The sequence below is a fragment of the Hippoglossus hippoglossus genome, chromosome 6 (genome assembly GCF_009819705.1).
Source record: "Hippoglossus hippoglossus isolate fHipHip1 chromosome 6, fHipHip1.pri, whole genome shotgun sequence".
Taxonomy (NCBI): domain Eukaryota; kingdom Metazoa; phylum Chordata; class Actinopteri; order Pleuronectiformes; family Pleuronectidae; genus Hippoglossus; species Hippoglossus hippoglossus.
The window spans coordinates 24,007,610-24,023,534 of NC_047156.1; the positions used below are offsets into that span (position 1 = coordinate 24,007,610).

The 15,925-nt window shown below is 41.0% G+C and overlaps 1 protein-coding gene across 2 annotated transcripts in view; it reads right to left on the reverse strand.

Annotated features, from left to right (window-relative positions):
• Positions 1 to 15,925, reverse strand: part of grm8b (glutamate receptor, metabotropic 8b) — a 137,689-nt gene that overhangs the window by 116,272 nt on the left and 5,492 nt on the right. Inside the window, exons 2-3 of one of the 2 annotated variants that reach the window (XM_034588738.1) lie at positions 15,300 to 15,343; positions 14,527 to 15,114 (exon numbers count right to left, since the gene is read on the reverse strand). In XM_034588738.1, the coding sequence (XP_034444629.1) occupies positions 14,527 to 15,060 (534 nt within the window). In that variant the 5' untranslated portion in view covers positions 15,061 to 15,114; positions 15,300 to 15,343. Of the gene's footprint in view, positions 1 to 14,526; positions 15,344 to 15,925 lie in introns of both variants that reach the window. The other variant, XM_034588737.1, reaches the window with a different exon arrangement.

The following is a 15,925-nucleotide window of genomic DNA, read 5'->3' on the forward strand; positions in this document are numbered from 1 at the left end:
ACCTGGCATCCTGCAACCATCTGCAGCCTGCAGCAGGAAACAGGCTGCATGTGTGCAACGTCTCAGTCCAGTGCAACTGGTGCTGCTATCAAGTTTGAGGAAATCCACATAAAACGTCTTCTTTACTTCAGTAAAGATTGAACATAAAAAACAAAACATCTAATTGTTGAAACTGTAGGTGAGACAGAAACAGCAGACTTGAGATATAACTTGTAGTTTGAAGATGGTTGTCAGAATCCTAGTGGGTCAAGTGTCATGAAATCCAAAATCTCTTTCTGTTCTGGAGTGAGTCTGCGAGGTTGAATGAACATGTGTGAATTCCTTCTGCAGGAAGCACACATTTCTGTGTTGTCACTGAGTGTCAGAAGCAAAGACTAGCCGACCTATCAATGGACGATGCATCTCCACTTACTCCCACTATTCAGTAATGAAACCAAACTATCCCAGAAAAGAGCACTGCCCACTTGGGCCAAAGAGCGGAGGTAGCACGGTCCCACCGATACACACGCTCGACCAACTCAGTCTGCGCTGTCGAGGTATCAAGTCATTTTTTATAGCGTCAAATAACTAATGAACACCAAACTTATCAGGAAAAGACACTTTACACACACTACCTAAATTGATAGAAGAGACTAGAATGACAAACATCTTCTTTGAGCAAAATTCACTTGACATGTAATTTGACTTTATAATTTAGTCCATGTCCCATACACTGACACTGAGGAGACAATGTTTATGTCCAGCCAGCCACCGTATAATACACTGCTCAAAAGTATTAAGGGAACACTTAAATCACACATCAGATCTTGATGAACTAATTATTCAAGTTATAACAGCAGTCAATGGAAACCATCATCAACGTTCATCAATCCATTGGGGGTGGATTCAAAACCACACCAATCACTTGTGCTTCCTAAATGGACAGATTGATATCCCTGAAGTCTAACTAGCTTGGTGTTATACTGTGAAGATCAAGTGTTCCCTGCATTTTTTGGAGCAGTGCATTTGATGTAATTGAAAAGCATTCAGTGTTTTTTCTGTGTATCTGCTAGACACAGATGTGATTTCAATAATATTAGGCTTGAACTGAAAGGATCACAGATTTTACTGGTTTTAATAGCAGGTTAGATATGTCATAGCATAATCAGAAATAAGCAGAATCATTCAGCCTTACGAAAGAAAAGCAACAAAACTTTGAATATTTAGACCCATGATAGATACATTATTTCCAGCTAGAAAGCTGTGCCTAAATTAAATTGTTCATACCACCAAACTTTGGCACAAGGAGCCACAATTAATATTCTGTTAACAAGCATAAGTTAATAGAATATAAGACTTTGACACATTTCCATCTTATTGTTATTGACAGAATCCCTGAAAATATCTACATATCATTTTTAGTTTACATCTCACACGCATATGTCAGATTATCATTAAATTCCCCGATCTCAGCTCTGCTCCTTTAGATTTTAATGGCCCAGTGACTTTTCCTCTAACGCCCCCCTCAGGACAAACTTCACAGTGTTGGCTACGCTACTGGTAAATTGCTAAAGAAGGCAAAATCATCATTATGCTTGTTTCTATAAAGGCTGGGTGAATCTGCACAATGAGCACTTTAACGCTCTTTGTGTATATTTTTAGCACTTTAGCACTGCTGAAATGATTAGTTGACATAGAATGAAGTCATTTACAAGTCAAAAACACTAAACAGGCTGCAAAGTGAGGATTTGCTGCTTCATCCTATTTTACATCACCAAGCACTGAATATGTATGAGACTTAAATTTACAGAATAAACAAAACACATGAGAAAAATATCGTCTCAGACTCTAGGAAACGAAGCTCAATATATAGCACTTTCTGACAACACGATTAATCAGAAATAATCAACCCCCACTAATCTAGGCCCTGCCCTGTCAAGCTGCTACAACTAGCAGCACTGATTACAGAAGAAAAGGCCTCTCTCACAGCAGTTTGAGCTGCTGCCACGCTGAGACGTGACAACCCAGCAGCGGACAGGAAGAGATGAGTGGGAGTGTGGAGGAAACACTAAAGAAACATGAAGTGTGTACAGAGACCGAAGAAGAAGATGGCTCCTCCACTTAGGAAGGAAGCCTCTTGAGACGACAGCTCCTCCTCCTCCTCTGACCGACTCATTCAGGAAAGAAAAATCATCTGGAAGCCCAATAAATGTCTGGTTACCATCTGCACTTGTAACGTCACTTCACACTGTGAGCTGCTAGCGAGTCAATACATGCGCTCAACCAATCGCGAGTCAGTCTCAGCTGTCAATCATAACGTTGCGAACCCTTTTTATAACATCAAATAACGAACTAGAATGACATTCAGTAGGCTAGGGTGAATACCTCCCCCAAGACCCCACAGACCCTTTATGAAATCACATTTAAATTGACTAAACCAGACTTGGATCTCCACCAAAGTGAACACACTCATAATTATCAGTCCTCTAAATATGCCGATTTGAGAAATCAACCCAATTGTTGCAAAATGTCCCAATGTCACAAAGAAAGTGAAAATAATCCACCGCCTTATCTGGAGCCGCACCAAAATGTAATGGGTTCGTCCGTGGGTCTTATCCACTGCTCTACAAAATTTCATGGAAATTGGTAGTATTGGAGTAGTTTTTGTGTAATCCTGTTTACTTACGAAACACAAATCCTCCTTGGTGGGAGTTACTAAAACCAAACCTTCAGGAAAAATAAAGACTTGACCACTTACAAGACCTTTACTACAGCAAGCCAACAGACAGTGATCGAGACAATTTGGCTTTTGGGACACAGTCATGTCCTCAATCTTTATAAACAGTCTATGATTTTAGCATTCAAACATTTGCTAATTAGCTTTAAGCACAGCTGAGGGCAGTGGTCATAAAGAAAGTCAGTGAACAAATGATATTATAATATATTCTTGATCCTAAATCAAAATATAAAGGGGTCACCAAAGTTATTAACTTTCATCCTGAGGTGACCATAGATTCCTTCAATCAATCCAAAGGTTGCTTAGACATGTGACTCAAGCGCACATATGTCAACCTCCTGGTGAAAGGTCAGTGGATCACCACAGTAACGAAATTCATCAATCATCTAATATTTGTTGAGATATTTCAGTCTGGACTAAAGTGGTTAACAGACGTCCGACAAGCATCATCATTCCTTAGCCATGGCTATAAACGGAAAAACAGAGTGATGGAGAAAAGACATGATCCGAAACACCTTTAGAACTGTCCTCTAATAAATCAAAGAGACAAAGCTGCATTTGTGTTATCATCTCTTAATCCTGCAGCACAGACACTCGGTGACTGACACAATCCACTGTAGGAACATCTCCACCGGCGTTAAACACACAGGCACAGCAGATCTGTGAATAGGGAGACAATGGGAGATGAATCGGTTGGTGCTGATGAATGAGATCCGACATCCGACATTCACAAGGACAAGAGACAAATCGACTCCTGCAGGAGAGGAGGGGGAGTCAAGTGCATTGACATTCTCCTGTGAAATCGGAGGATTAGGATGAAGAAAGGAGATATGACAGTTTTGGCGTTGTAGAACTAAAAAGATGCCCAAAGGTATATCTTGAATAAAATGTGGTTGAAAGTTTCTTTAGATGCCAAAGACAAATCGCTACTGACCAGTGAGAATTATTATTCTGTTTGGTTGGCAGGTGTCTATCAATGTCATGTCAGGGACTGTAGAGAGCAGATTTACTGATTGAATTCTTGCACTGGCTTGTTAGGGTGAGTGAGGGGATGTCTTCTAGAGAGATAATGATGTCATGGCGTACAGGATGTAGCGCTGTTCTGTTAGTGACTGTATGTTGGACCCATATCATGCACTGTTGAATGTTTGCTTGGCATCCTTAGACAACGTCAGCTAGTCACTGTACCTCAAATTCAAAATCAATAATACTATTTACCTAAACTGGCGGGGTTAATTTGTCTGAAACTGTGACTGTGTTGACATGGACACCAATATCCTGACTTTTGTCTTCATAAAGAATAGGACATTGTTTCAATTCCATTCATATTCCCGTTTACACGTTACAGAGCATTGTCTGATTAGGACTCATTACATCCAATGTTATTCTGCCAGATTTAAAACCCCAACCTGAAATAGTGTAAGGTACAATGCTACCTTTTTACCATTTTGGGTGTTTTCTTCCTAATTTTGCAAAAGCTACAATCGATGTATTTTGCCATTTTGATTATGCCCAGAGCATATCGTCAAGCAGATGGGTGTCATATGTCAATGTCACAAAATGCTGGGAAAACTCATTGTAATGCTATCAAAACGTACATGTCTACATAATGTGACTAAAGTCATAATAGATCACATGTCTTAATTCCATTATTACTTATTCCGTGACTTTATTCATGTTAAGGTAATCAGAATATGCTGTTTACATGGCCGTGTCTAATTCAGACTGTTGGCTTAATGTGGTTAAACAACCCTTTGGGTAAACAACAAGGAGAAACCAAAGTTAGTGTGGGATTTATCGGTTGCATTTTTTTGTGGCCTGTTCTTGCAAGTTTTTCCAGGATTACCAACTCTATAGCTTTAACTGTTCAGTGATATGGGACAAAATTGATTGTGCTTGCTCTGTGCAACAACACATTATTGACCTTATTTGAAGCACTCACTAAGACACTATGTTTCCACAACAACTCAAGCCACTGTGTTTAAATGGGGTCTGTAAAAAAAAAGGGAAATCTTTCCTCAGAGGATACATCTCATGGAGCTTCCCACCTCTTTGTCTGATCTGAGACACAGAGGACTGCATCCAGTGATTATTTTCATTAATAAATCATTTGCAGATTAGCTTCTCAATTACTCATGTGCTCTTTAAAATGGTGTAAGATTCCTATCACTTGAGGCCCATGGTAACATCTTTAAATGTCTTGATTTGTACGACCAAGAATCCAACATCTTCCCTCTCAGTGTTAACTCCTGAGTCCTGAGGTATGAAGCTGAAACCTGACAGACCTTAACCTTACCGGAGACAAATCTTTTAACAGTCCTATATGAATCATTTCTCATGTGTTTGGCTTCAATCAGGGTACAGTATGATCCAGAATCTGCAAGCCAATCCAAAATGTATGTTTGTCGTGTCTGTGGTATGAAGGTTTTTATTCAATTTTTTTAGGCCAGTCATCTAATTTGTCCTCTCTTAGACTTTGCATGCTGAGTTCAGAAAAAAAGTAAAAACTTTTTTTATTGGAGTTTCTAATTATTTTTTCCACCCGATGAAGATACAATGGAGGAATATCTTTGAAAAGAAGCAGTGAACACAAAAACAGATCCTGTTCAAACAGTTGCTGTTTAACATCATGCATGCAGATCTCGGTCGTTTGCTCTCATCTGTAATCAGTCCGCACGCACAGTTTCTCAAGAAATCCCATCACTGTTATTCACAAACCCCCAAACACATGGTACTGAATAAAAGATGGAATCATTTCTTCTGTGTGTAGTAAATTGATAGTATGATGATAATAAAATGATATGAGCATGTGTGAATACGAGTCCCTGTTTTCTTTGGTGATGAATGGAGTGTGTTTGTACTCAAAGCAGCTGACCTCTGACCCTCATCACCACTCAACTGATGGTGACCTATGGAGTTCACACTGACTCCCTGAGCAGTCAGAATATTATCTGAGCTCCTCTCTGAGAATAACCTATTTTATCCATGGCACAGAATGAACCGACTCCAAACAGAAAGTAAAGGTCTAAATAAATTACAGCTACCTGTCCAAAACAATAATACAACACAGATAGGCAACAGTTAACCACAGTGGAAAAAGTTGCAACAACAGACACTGTGACGTTTTTGTAAAGCAATGACAATATTTGTCATTAGTTAAGGTTTTCTGGGACTGAGGCTGATGCTCTTCTATTTCAATTGGTCCAACCCCCTTCTTGGCAGAGGAATCTTGTGTGTAGAATGTGTCGTAGAAATGTCGGAGTTGAAGGAAAGAAATAGGTACATTGAGCCAGGCACTTCTAGATTACCCTTGACAGAAGTAAATATTGAATAAACAATATGCAACACAGACTATTTGTGTCAAAGTCATTACAAAGTTTACAATTGCTACAGAAAAATGACGAGGAAGGGAGTTAGAAGATGAGCGATAGGCTGTGGACTGCAGAGCATCAGCCCCGTCCCCCTCCAACTTGACAAGCGAGCGACTGTTGGTCATAATTCATGAGACAGTTTGTATTTATTATCTTTCTTGACACGAATGTCTGTTGGTTATAGTCTGAGTCTTTTCAATAAGAGAATAGATTATTGAAAAGTGGGTGGATTACAAATGTGGGCCGTGAAAATGACCATGACGCACGGAAAAGCTTCATCAATACTGACAATAAAACAACGAGGACGATGGCCTCGGACAGCTTAATGAGGTCGTTATTAACAGCCACGCTAATGAATTGCCGCTACAATGAGCAAATTCCCCTCAATTAAATTCCACTATCCATCCTCTCCTCCATCGTTTTTTTTTCTTCTCTCAGAGAGAAATTACATTTGTACCCAACAACAAAGCAATCAGCTAATCGAGACAGATCAGCTGCCGGACGCCTCTAGCTCCCATTAATTCTTAAACAAGGTGCAGTGGTTTCACCCTCACATTCATTCAGGACATTAACATGCTATTAAACTGCTGATTGGATGTTATGCTACTCAGACTGAGATGTTGAGGTCACACTGTCAGTTAATGAGAAGCAGATCTGATAATCTGCCTGTGACTGACTGCGGGAGGCCGAATACAGACCTGCAGTGGCAACACTGACCGCAGGTTACCAGGTGTAGGTATAGGTCAGGATGAGCACGGGGGAGCATTTTCTAACAATGATATGTCTCAAATAAGCTGAGACATGTCAGACACTTGTCTTAATTCATTGGAAACAAGTCTAATTCAAAAAGTGATGAAGTAAAGTCTCAACTTTAGAGAGACTCAGAGAGAAGTCTGAGTCATGTCTGAGGAACGTAGTGTCCAGTCATTTGAGACAAGTTTCAACCAAGTCTTAAATCACTGGAGAAAATGATTCAGTCTATCAGTTCAGTTCAAGCATCATGGTTTCAATTAATGAGTCAAATGTAACTTAAGACTCAAGAGACCAGTGTCCAGTCTAAGGCATGAGACCAAGTCTGAGTCATGCCTCAAGTCATTGGGAAAACGTTTGATTTCAGTCATTTCAGACCAGTCCAGCTCAAGTTCAATCCTAATTAAAGTTTCAATTATTTTGAGTCTCAAGTAAAACAAGTCCAAGTCGAGGACTCCTCGAATCTGCATTGAGTCTCAATTTGTTGGAAAGAAGAGTCAAGTATGAGAAATGTCTCAGTCAAGTCTTCTTGTCATGTATAACAACTCAGGTCTCAAGACAAGTGTAATGCAATCTGAGACTAGTCAGCGACAAGTCTTGGATCATCACAAGTCAGACATGACATGACGGGAAGTGATGTTGCCTTAGGAAAATGCCTCCTAAAGGAAAACAAAAGCTACATAAACTTGTGAAGCTACACCAGGTCCAACTTTACACTGTGTTGTGCTTTGATATTAAAGCTTCTAAAAACAGTAATGGACTACAAACAGCATTTTCAAATGTGTACATTAAGACGTGTGTCTACTTCAACGGTGTGTTTCTAGATACTCATGGTCTCCAGACGATGAATCCTTATTTCCTTTTGTCCCATTGATGAAGGATTTGCTCCCCCACACGAACCATCTGCTGCTGTGTTGTGCCAGGAGTTAGCACAGATCGGTGTGATATTAGCAGGTAACACTTTTACAAAGAGTGAAAACAAGTCTCAGTGTTCACACATCCTCAGACTGTGCGAAGCTCTGTTGCCTGAAAATTGAGTGAAATATTGTAGACCTTTGAAGCCTTTCAGATTCATACGCTGCAGTTCAAAATCCCTGTCCTGCTTTTTTAATGGTTCCTCTAACTGACTGATGTTAATGATAAAGACCAAAATATGGGGAATTTCAAGGCACAGCGAAATTAAGTGACTTTGCAACAGGAAATTAAAATTTACCCCGACATCAAGCCTTAAAACAAATTATCTTCCCATTCATTTTCTAATGCACAATAACCTCACTAACCTTGTGTAGGAGCTATTTCATTAGTTTGATATATTATGATTATTATTATTTGTTATTTCTGCATTTATATTTGTAGACACCCGGGGGTACTAAGAACCAGACCAGGTAGGATTCACAATGTGTAGCAGCTTTGTTAAGCAGGGCAAGCACCAGGGAAGGGACATGTTTTTTTAACAGCGCATGAAGAGAAGCAGCAGGAGAAGCACATGTTTGTTTTTGCTTTAAACTGGAAAACAAATCAACCCAACCATGGACAATGGACTTCTTTAATTGAGTACAAACCAGTTGTGCACATTTTTCTATTCAATGCACAATATTCAAATTAATATCCATTCATATTTACAATGCAAAATATGTAGCTTCTCAGTTCCACAACATGTTCTGCACTGCAGCACATTATAGGCTTTGATTTGAATATGGCCACAAATATGATTATTTCCTTGTATGAAAGAAGTCCCTTTTCATCAAATAAATACCAGTACTACACAGTATGAAGCCGTGCATCTTCTGCTCCAGCAAATATTTCACAATAAAAAACCTTTTTTAAACAAGGGAATGGATTCCATCAACAGAAACGCTCGAGTGCTTTTATTTTTGAAAAGGCATACAGAAAGTGTTGCAACCATTTGTTTGTGACATAAATTCATCAGATAAATATTAAAAATCAGTTGAAAGATCATCTTCTTTGTTTATTCTGCTGTGAACCACAATGTTAATCTTTCTATGACACAAACGTATTTACATCAATTCCCGAACCCGTTTCAAAGTAAAAGCACTCCAGCGTTTCACCTTCTGAATCCACTCATTTGTTCCAACGGGGCTTTGTTTGTTATCGACAGACCGAAAGATGCGCATCTTCATACCGTAGAGTCCTGACATTTACTTTAGTACATGAACCAACTTGTTCTTGAAGGAAATGCAGGAGATAAACCAGCAGCTCCGCCGCCAGTAACCGACACACAGCTGATCTGCGGCGCGACGACAGCCAGTGAGTTCAGAGAGTTCGGGGATCGACAGTGAAGACTGCGAGATCGACCGGCAGATCGCGATCGACGGGTTGGCGACCACTGAACTAGCGGTTGGCATTAATTAGTGCGGTAGAACGTACAAGGGATATTCTCCATATTGTCCTATTTTTAAAAAAAAGAAAACGATTAGTTTAAAAAGGTAATGATGACTGATCTACTGCGGCCCACATGGCTTTCATAGTACAGCCACATAAAAACCAGTAGCCAGTCAGATTTACCTTCAGCCTCAGCGTACCCTCAAGTCCGGCATGTAGCATTGATTACAAGGCCACAACACTTGATGATGCTAAGGTGCACAACTGAAGTTATGTCCCTAACATCCGCTGTTGGCCACAAACATCTACTGGTAGTTAAACTTAAATTGTGCAGAAGACCTTCAAACGTACAAGGGACATTCACCATCTAGTCTTATATTCTAAATGATGTAAGAGAAGATAAGAGGGTGGGAAGCACAGTTCGAACATGCCTCTGCTCAGCTGACTGCATGTTATACACTCACATCTACAATGTGATTCTTGACTTTTTTCCTTCTTCTATCGGTTGAGGCTGTCGTGCTGCTGCATGCTTAGCGTTCCTCCTCCCTCTGACAGTTTATATGGAACAATGTGTTTTCATTCCTCCTTCTGTTATTTTATCACCTCTTTTATTTATTTATTTAGTTACTTTTTGGATGGAACTGCAGCAAGCTCATAAAGAGAGCCTCAGCGGTTCCACCTCTCCCACGCAGAGATGGAAAATATAATGCGACAGCAGGAGCGACTGTCGCAGCTGAGTGTCCTCCTGACGACCAGGCTGGGCTCAGACTGTGTGATACTATGTGAAATGGATGTGCAAATATCATGCAAATGCACTGGGAGCATATCACAATTTCAGAGGGAGGATCTCACCTCTGGTACCCTCTGTGAATCTTCAGAAGATGCACAAGAGGGTTTTATTAACAGAACAACTCTAGACAGGACTGATTTGTCTTTTCTTACAGTATAGAGCAGAGCTAAAGATGTAAAGTCTGTCCTTAGGGTGGCGCTAGGGGAAAGATCATGGGATCAGTAAAATGGAGGAGCTTATCCTCGGGACAATCTTTAACTTAATGGAATGTTTTTATTGCAGTATTGCTACTTTCATTTAAAGCATGGCGTAAAATCTTGTTTGTGTGGGTGCAACTCCATGACTGCACGACATCACTGTTACATCACTGGCTACAGATGCAAAAAGGCACACTTCTTAACACCGTTGTCATTTTCATCCCACTTGAGTTTGCACATCTCTATCTACAATATATATATTGAGAAAACGGTGGATCATAAAAACAAGATTCTAAACTTTAAGTAATTTAAATAGTTCCCTCAGTGAGTTGTGTTACCAATCACAGATTATCCACTGGGCTGATTGGGTGGTGCCCAGGGGCCTTCAACTCATCTTTCTTTTTTAATAAAATAAATCTACCTACTAATTCCACAAGCGTCTGTCTGTCTCGCTGTCTCTCTGTATGTGGAACGCATATCTCACCAACCATTCACCTTATCGGATTCACACTGGTCACTGGTCTGTTTATGAAAAGCTCTTTTTGAGGAGGATTCACTAATGACAAGGAATAATTACCACAGGTCAAGAGAACAGCCTAGTCCAACAGACAGGTTTAGAACGGGCACTGCACTAGTTTGGTATAAATGCTGTGGAAGATATGTGAAGGTGTTGATATTTTCCTTCAGGTTGTGATCATAGGCTGCCATGGGGCTTCTGCAATCTGAATCCATGCCTGTGTGTCACCTTAACTGAGACTATGTGATCAACTTAAAACCAGACACAGTCAGTTCCTGCTTTCTGTTAGAGTCCTGAAAGCAGCTGGAGGTTTTGACAGTGGTGGTGAGTGGAGGTGAGGAGGAGCAGGGTGCGGAAACCTCTGTGTCAGCACAATCTGGTTACCCCCCCCCCCCCCCCCTCCTTTCCTCCTTTTCCTCACCCCCCGAAGGCATCTCCAGCTAATTTTAGATAAGTGATGTTGTGGGGCCGTTCTGTCCTCATTAAGCTGGCCGGGCTCTAACACATGCACATGAATCATACAGCTCATCACTAATTTAGGGCAGTGGAATTTGGTTGCTACTGTGCACAAGCAACGCACCGCCTCCAGATACAGTTTGTCTATTGGCTGTGCACCCATCGAAGAAGACGAGGCAACAGCTGGGATCAACTTCATTTCAACGCACCACGAGAAACATCTGTCTGAACATGTTATCTATGCTGCAGATGAAGACAGAGCATGCTTCCTCCACCACAAAGTGACAGTCTCCCAGTTTGTCTCTACATTTCGGGGCTGACATTCAGGGCTGCAAGATGTAACAGCGGCTGTTTTCTTTTAATGACTCTTTGCCATATGTTGTGCAGTGGAAAAAAAAAAGCCTCTTGCAACATTTGAGTCTGAGGTTTGTTTTCAGCACTCAACTGTACTTTAGAGGCGCTCATCCCTTGACCCGCTCCGCACTGTTTGACCTGATTCTTGTGTAGGTGGTGAAAGAGGTTAGTGTTGTTTCGAGTGTGTTAGGTTTGCTGGTACGTATCAAACTTTTCATGCATCGTGTGTAGGTTGGTCAGACTCCTTCTCCTTTTCTGTGTCACATATTATGTTGCTTTATTTTATGCATTTTCCTATCTGCGTTGTGTGGAAGAATGTAAATCTATTAAGAGTGCAAGTTGTGGCAAGACAGAATAAATGATAAAATGCTGTATATCATCATGTATCATCATCAGCTATCACACAGCCCTGGTAGTGTTACATGCTGTAAAGAGCAGCAGAGACATGAGTGTGACTGATGTACTGATGATGTTAGTGCTGTGGAACTTGTAGTGAATTTATTTTAAAAGTGTAAAAAAGCAGAAGGTGTTGTTTACATCTGCAAATTAAAATGAGGGCAGAATCAAACATGGAGGTATCTCAATGAAATATGATCAAATGTGAAAAACAGACAATAAGAAAAATGGTCTGTGTTCAAAAAGCCGAAGAATTTAGGCAAACCACTGTAATTGTGTCAATTCTGCCATTTGCACTATACCTGCTTTCTGCTTAGGTCCCTCTAAAATGAAATGATACTTCAGGCAGATTGCTTGTTGCAAGTTTGGTGACACAAACCTCTGATCAATAACAAGGCAGGGGAGATCCGCTTGTTTATTGAAGTCACCCAAAAACTGTTAAAAAGATGCCTTTGTTTCAGGTTTAAAGTCATAGAATTTTTGAGCTTTGACTAATAACTTTTGTCTGATATAGTTTCATACAAAATAATTCATACTCGTGCATACCACCACACCCAATATGTGTCTACTTTTTCCCACTGGCTTGCTACTCCATATCCTTATGGGATGTCCACACATACACACCCCGCTCTCCAATGCCTATATCATCACATCATTTCAGTTCCGCACATTGACTTGCACTTAAGTAAAACAAATATAAGGTTGAGACCAGGACCCCAGAATTGAGATAATCCTTTATTAGTCTCACAGCGGGAACATTTGCATAATGTTATGTTCTTATGTGCAGAGAATGAGAACTTTTTTTAGGGCCCGGCTTCTACATTTTCTTTTCTGCAAGTTAACTGTTAAATGCCACACAGCTTTTCTAATAATAATGATGGATGGTTTATATTTACTTGTGTTGCCAGTACTAGTCCAGTGCCCATTCTGTTTGTAATGGGCTGTTGGCTTGGCCTGAGGTAATACTGGTCCCAGCCACCACTGCTACAGAGTGCTGGTCATCTGTATATTCAAAGTTTATTTTTGAATATACAAAGGCACTGTTTCCCTGCTTATTCAAAGTTTACTAATATTGAAAGTATCATGTATCCACATCGCACAGAAATCAAAACTGCACTTCCTTGGGCCCTTATCAGTACACATGCCAAGTGTGAAGCTGCTATTAACTGTTCTTGCGATATGCAAGTCGTATACAGACAGACACATAGAGAATTCTGGGATTGGTAAATAGATGAGTATCAGCTCAAAGGAAAACCTGTTCACCTGTCATCTGGTTGATCTTTGCAGCACATTCAGAATTTCCACATCTATCGAAAACCTTTTATACAGTTAGAGTTAACCTGCAGATTGCCTGCTAAACACATTTATCCAGGCTGAGAAAACAACCAGTGTCACACTAACACTTGCATCATGAAGCACTTCAGTATTTACAGCTGTCATCTGTAGATCACATCTGTCTGTTTGTTTGGAATAAAGCTGCTGTTTACCAAAGGCGAAATAAAGGAAGTTGTCATGACGATGAGGATGTGGCGAGATTAGAGCGCAGTAAAAATACCCCTGAGGTATGTAAATTACAAACCCAGAGTGCAGATCCTGAAAAGCTCTTAAACTAAATTATCCTTCTGTTCAGCATAGGTGTGTGGAAACTGAAGCAACAGCCTCAGAGACACAGTCATGCAGAAAATTTCAACGACGGCCAAACTGCTGAGGATTACACAAAACACAAATTTCACTGCAGTACCCAACACATCAATCCATCATCAATGACACCATCATCCCACCACTACTTGAATGCTTTTTACTTACAATGTTCACTCTGCTTGTGAAAAAAGTCTTTCTTTATATTTTTACTAATGTAGTGTTGGGCTGATGGGTGACGCCATCGTCCATCGATGATGACTGACAGAGACTAAGAGGAAGTTGTAAACGGACAACGCTGCAATCAAACAAAACACTGACAAATATTTTTAATGTTGCAGGTGTAATAAATTCAAAATATGAAAATAAAAATAGCTGCTATACTTTAGTAAATGGACAAACTGTGTACACTGGGAGACTTTAGCTTGGATGTACTTTGTGTACCACTTTGGTGATTTGGTTTTTCGACAGCACCTGAAGGCATCACCAAAATCAATGTGCTATATGTCATTTGCCTTTTCTGTTGACCTGTAAAGAAAAAAACAACTCCCAAAGTTATTTGTGAACTTTTTCAGGCAGTGGTCGGCACGTTTGGAGGTAGTAGAACCAATATCCGCTGATCAAAGGTGACTAGGAGTGGAGCTAGCACCACTGAACTAGCGCTTCCTACCCCCAATGTTTCACTGCATACATCGTCATATGCCAATTACGTTGACAGCAATGAACCCTGTTCTACTGTCTTAAACAGCTTTCAGACTCAACACTGACAATTAAGTGAGAGAAATATGAGCCTTCAGACTCATCTAGTCCAACAAATGTAATTAAGTCACTGGCTCGAAGAGTGACAGAAACACAACATGACAATGGCTTTAAACCATACAGTACAGCTGCTGACCTAGGATGAGTCACAAGAGCTGCAGTACAGCAACAAGCAAACCACACTAACAAAAAAAAGGAACAACAAATAACAGAAAAGTCACCCAACAGTGTTCTCTTACCTTGAACAGTCGCAGGATGTTGGCCACCATGATCGACACAGAGCTGGCTGACGCCCCAATGACGCCCACCACCTTATCTGGTTTGGCAAAGATGGGCAGGACATCGTTAGAGCAGCGTACGTCAGATCCATCCCTCTCAATGAGTGCCTGGACAAAGGTGAGTGACTGCTCCAGAGCATAGGTGTCACGTGAACATGTGTCCAGAATTCGTGCCCCCAGCGTAACGTTGGGTAGCAGCTCTGGATCCTTGTTGATGAGGTCGATGGCGAACAGCATTGCCTCCAGCCTGTGGATACCCTTTTCTTTCTTCAGCTCGCCACAAGGCACGCCCCTCTCACCGCGAGCATGCACAGGGAACAAGCCACCCAGGATGATGTCGCCATCCAGCCGGATGGAGTGGGCATACTCCTGCTGGGGCGGCTGGGAGTCGGCGGGCTTCTGAGATGTGGAGCCTAGCAGCCAGCAGCTCTTAAGCATCAGCAGAGAGAGCAAGCAGTGGCCGAAGCTGATTGGGGGATTCAAACCCCTCGCCATGTTGTAGTAAGTCGAGCAGCAGGGAAAGGGAGCAGTGATATGATCAAACAGTCAACAGACAGGTGGATATAGCAGTTGTGCAGGCTGTGTGGCGAGAACAGGCCAAGCCAGACCATGGATTCACCCTGTTACAAAGGCCTTGTGACCGCGGTGGGGGCACTCCCACCTACAAACACCAACTCCAAGGTTTTCCTGAGGTACAAGTTCCTGTGTTGGACATACCTGTCTGAGGCAGGGCAGCTTTGAGGTCACCACAGTAGCAGTTTCACATTCTTCCTGGAACCTGTTGGAGATCCAGACATAGGAAGAAGCAATGAATACATGATCGATAATCAAACCTCCTCTATAACAGAGATCGTTCAAGGGGCAATAAATGTGCACCAGAGTTGCTAACACGGGCACAGCAAAAAACTAAAATGCCAAACAACTTTATTAAATTCAGAGATTACACCACAGAGGTTAGACAGATATAGACGATGTAAGGGAGTTGAAAACAACCTCTCATAATATTTGCAAAAGCAAAGAGGTGATGATTCATTGTAGGTCAGTAACCAATGATGGTGCATCTGTTAAGGGATTGGACTAAGGGCCGCAGGTAGCCACTTAGGTGTCCTAGGCTTAATTGCTTTGTGGGGCCCCCCCCAATTTTTTTTTATAAATGAATATATAAACAAAATAAAATAAAACAACAATATTTATTTGTATAGATATTTGTATTTGTAAGAAAAAGTCACACACACATAACTGAAGAAATGTCACAAAACCTTGCAGAGACAGTGTATATTGCACTAGAGAACACGCAAAACAGCAACACGCACACACACACACACACACACACACACACACACACACACACACACACACA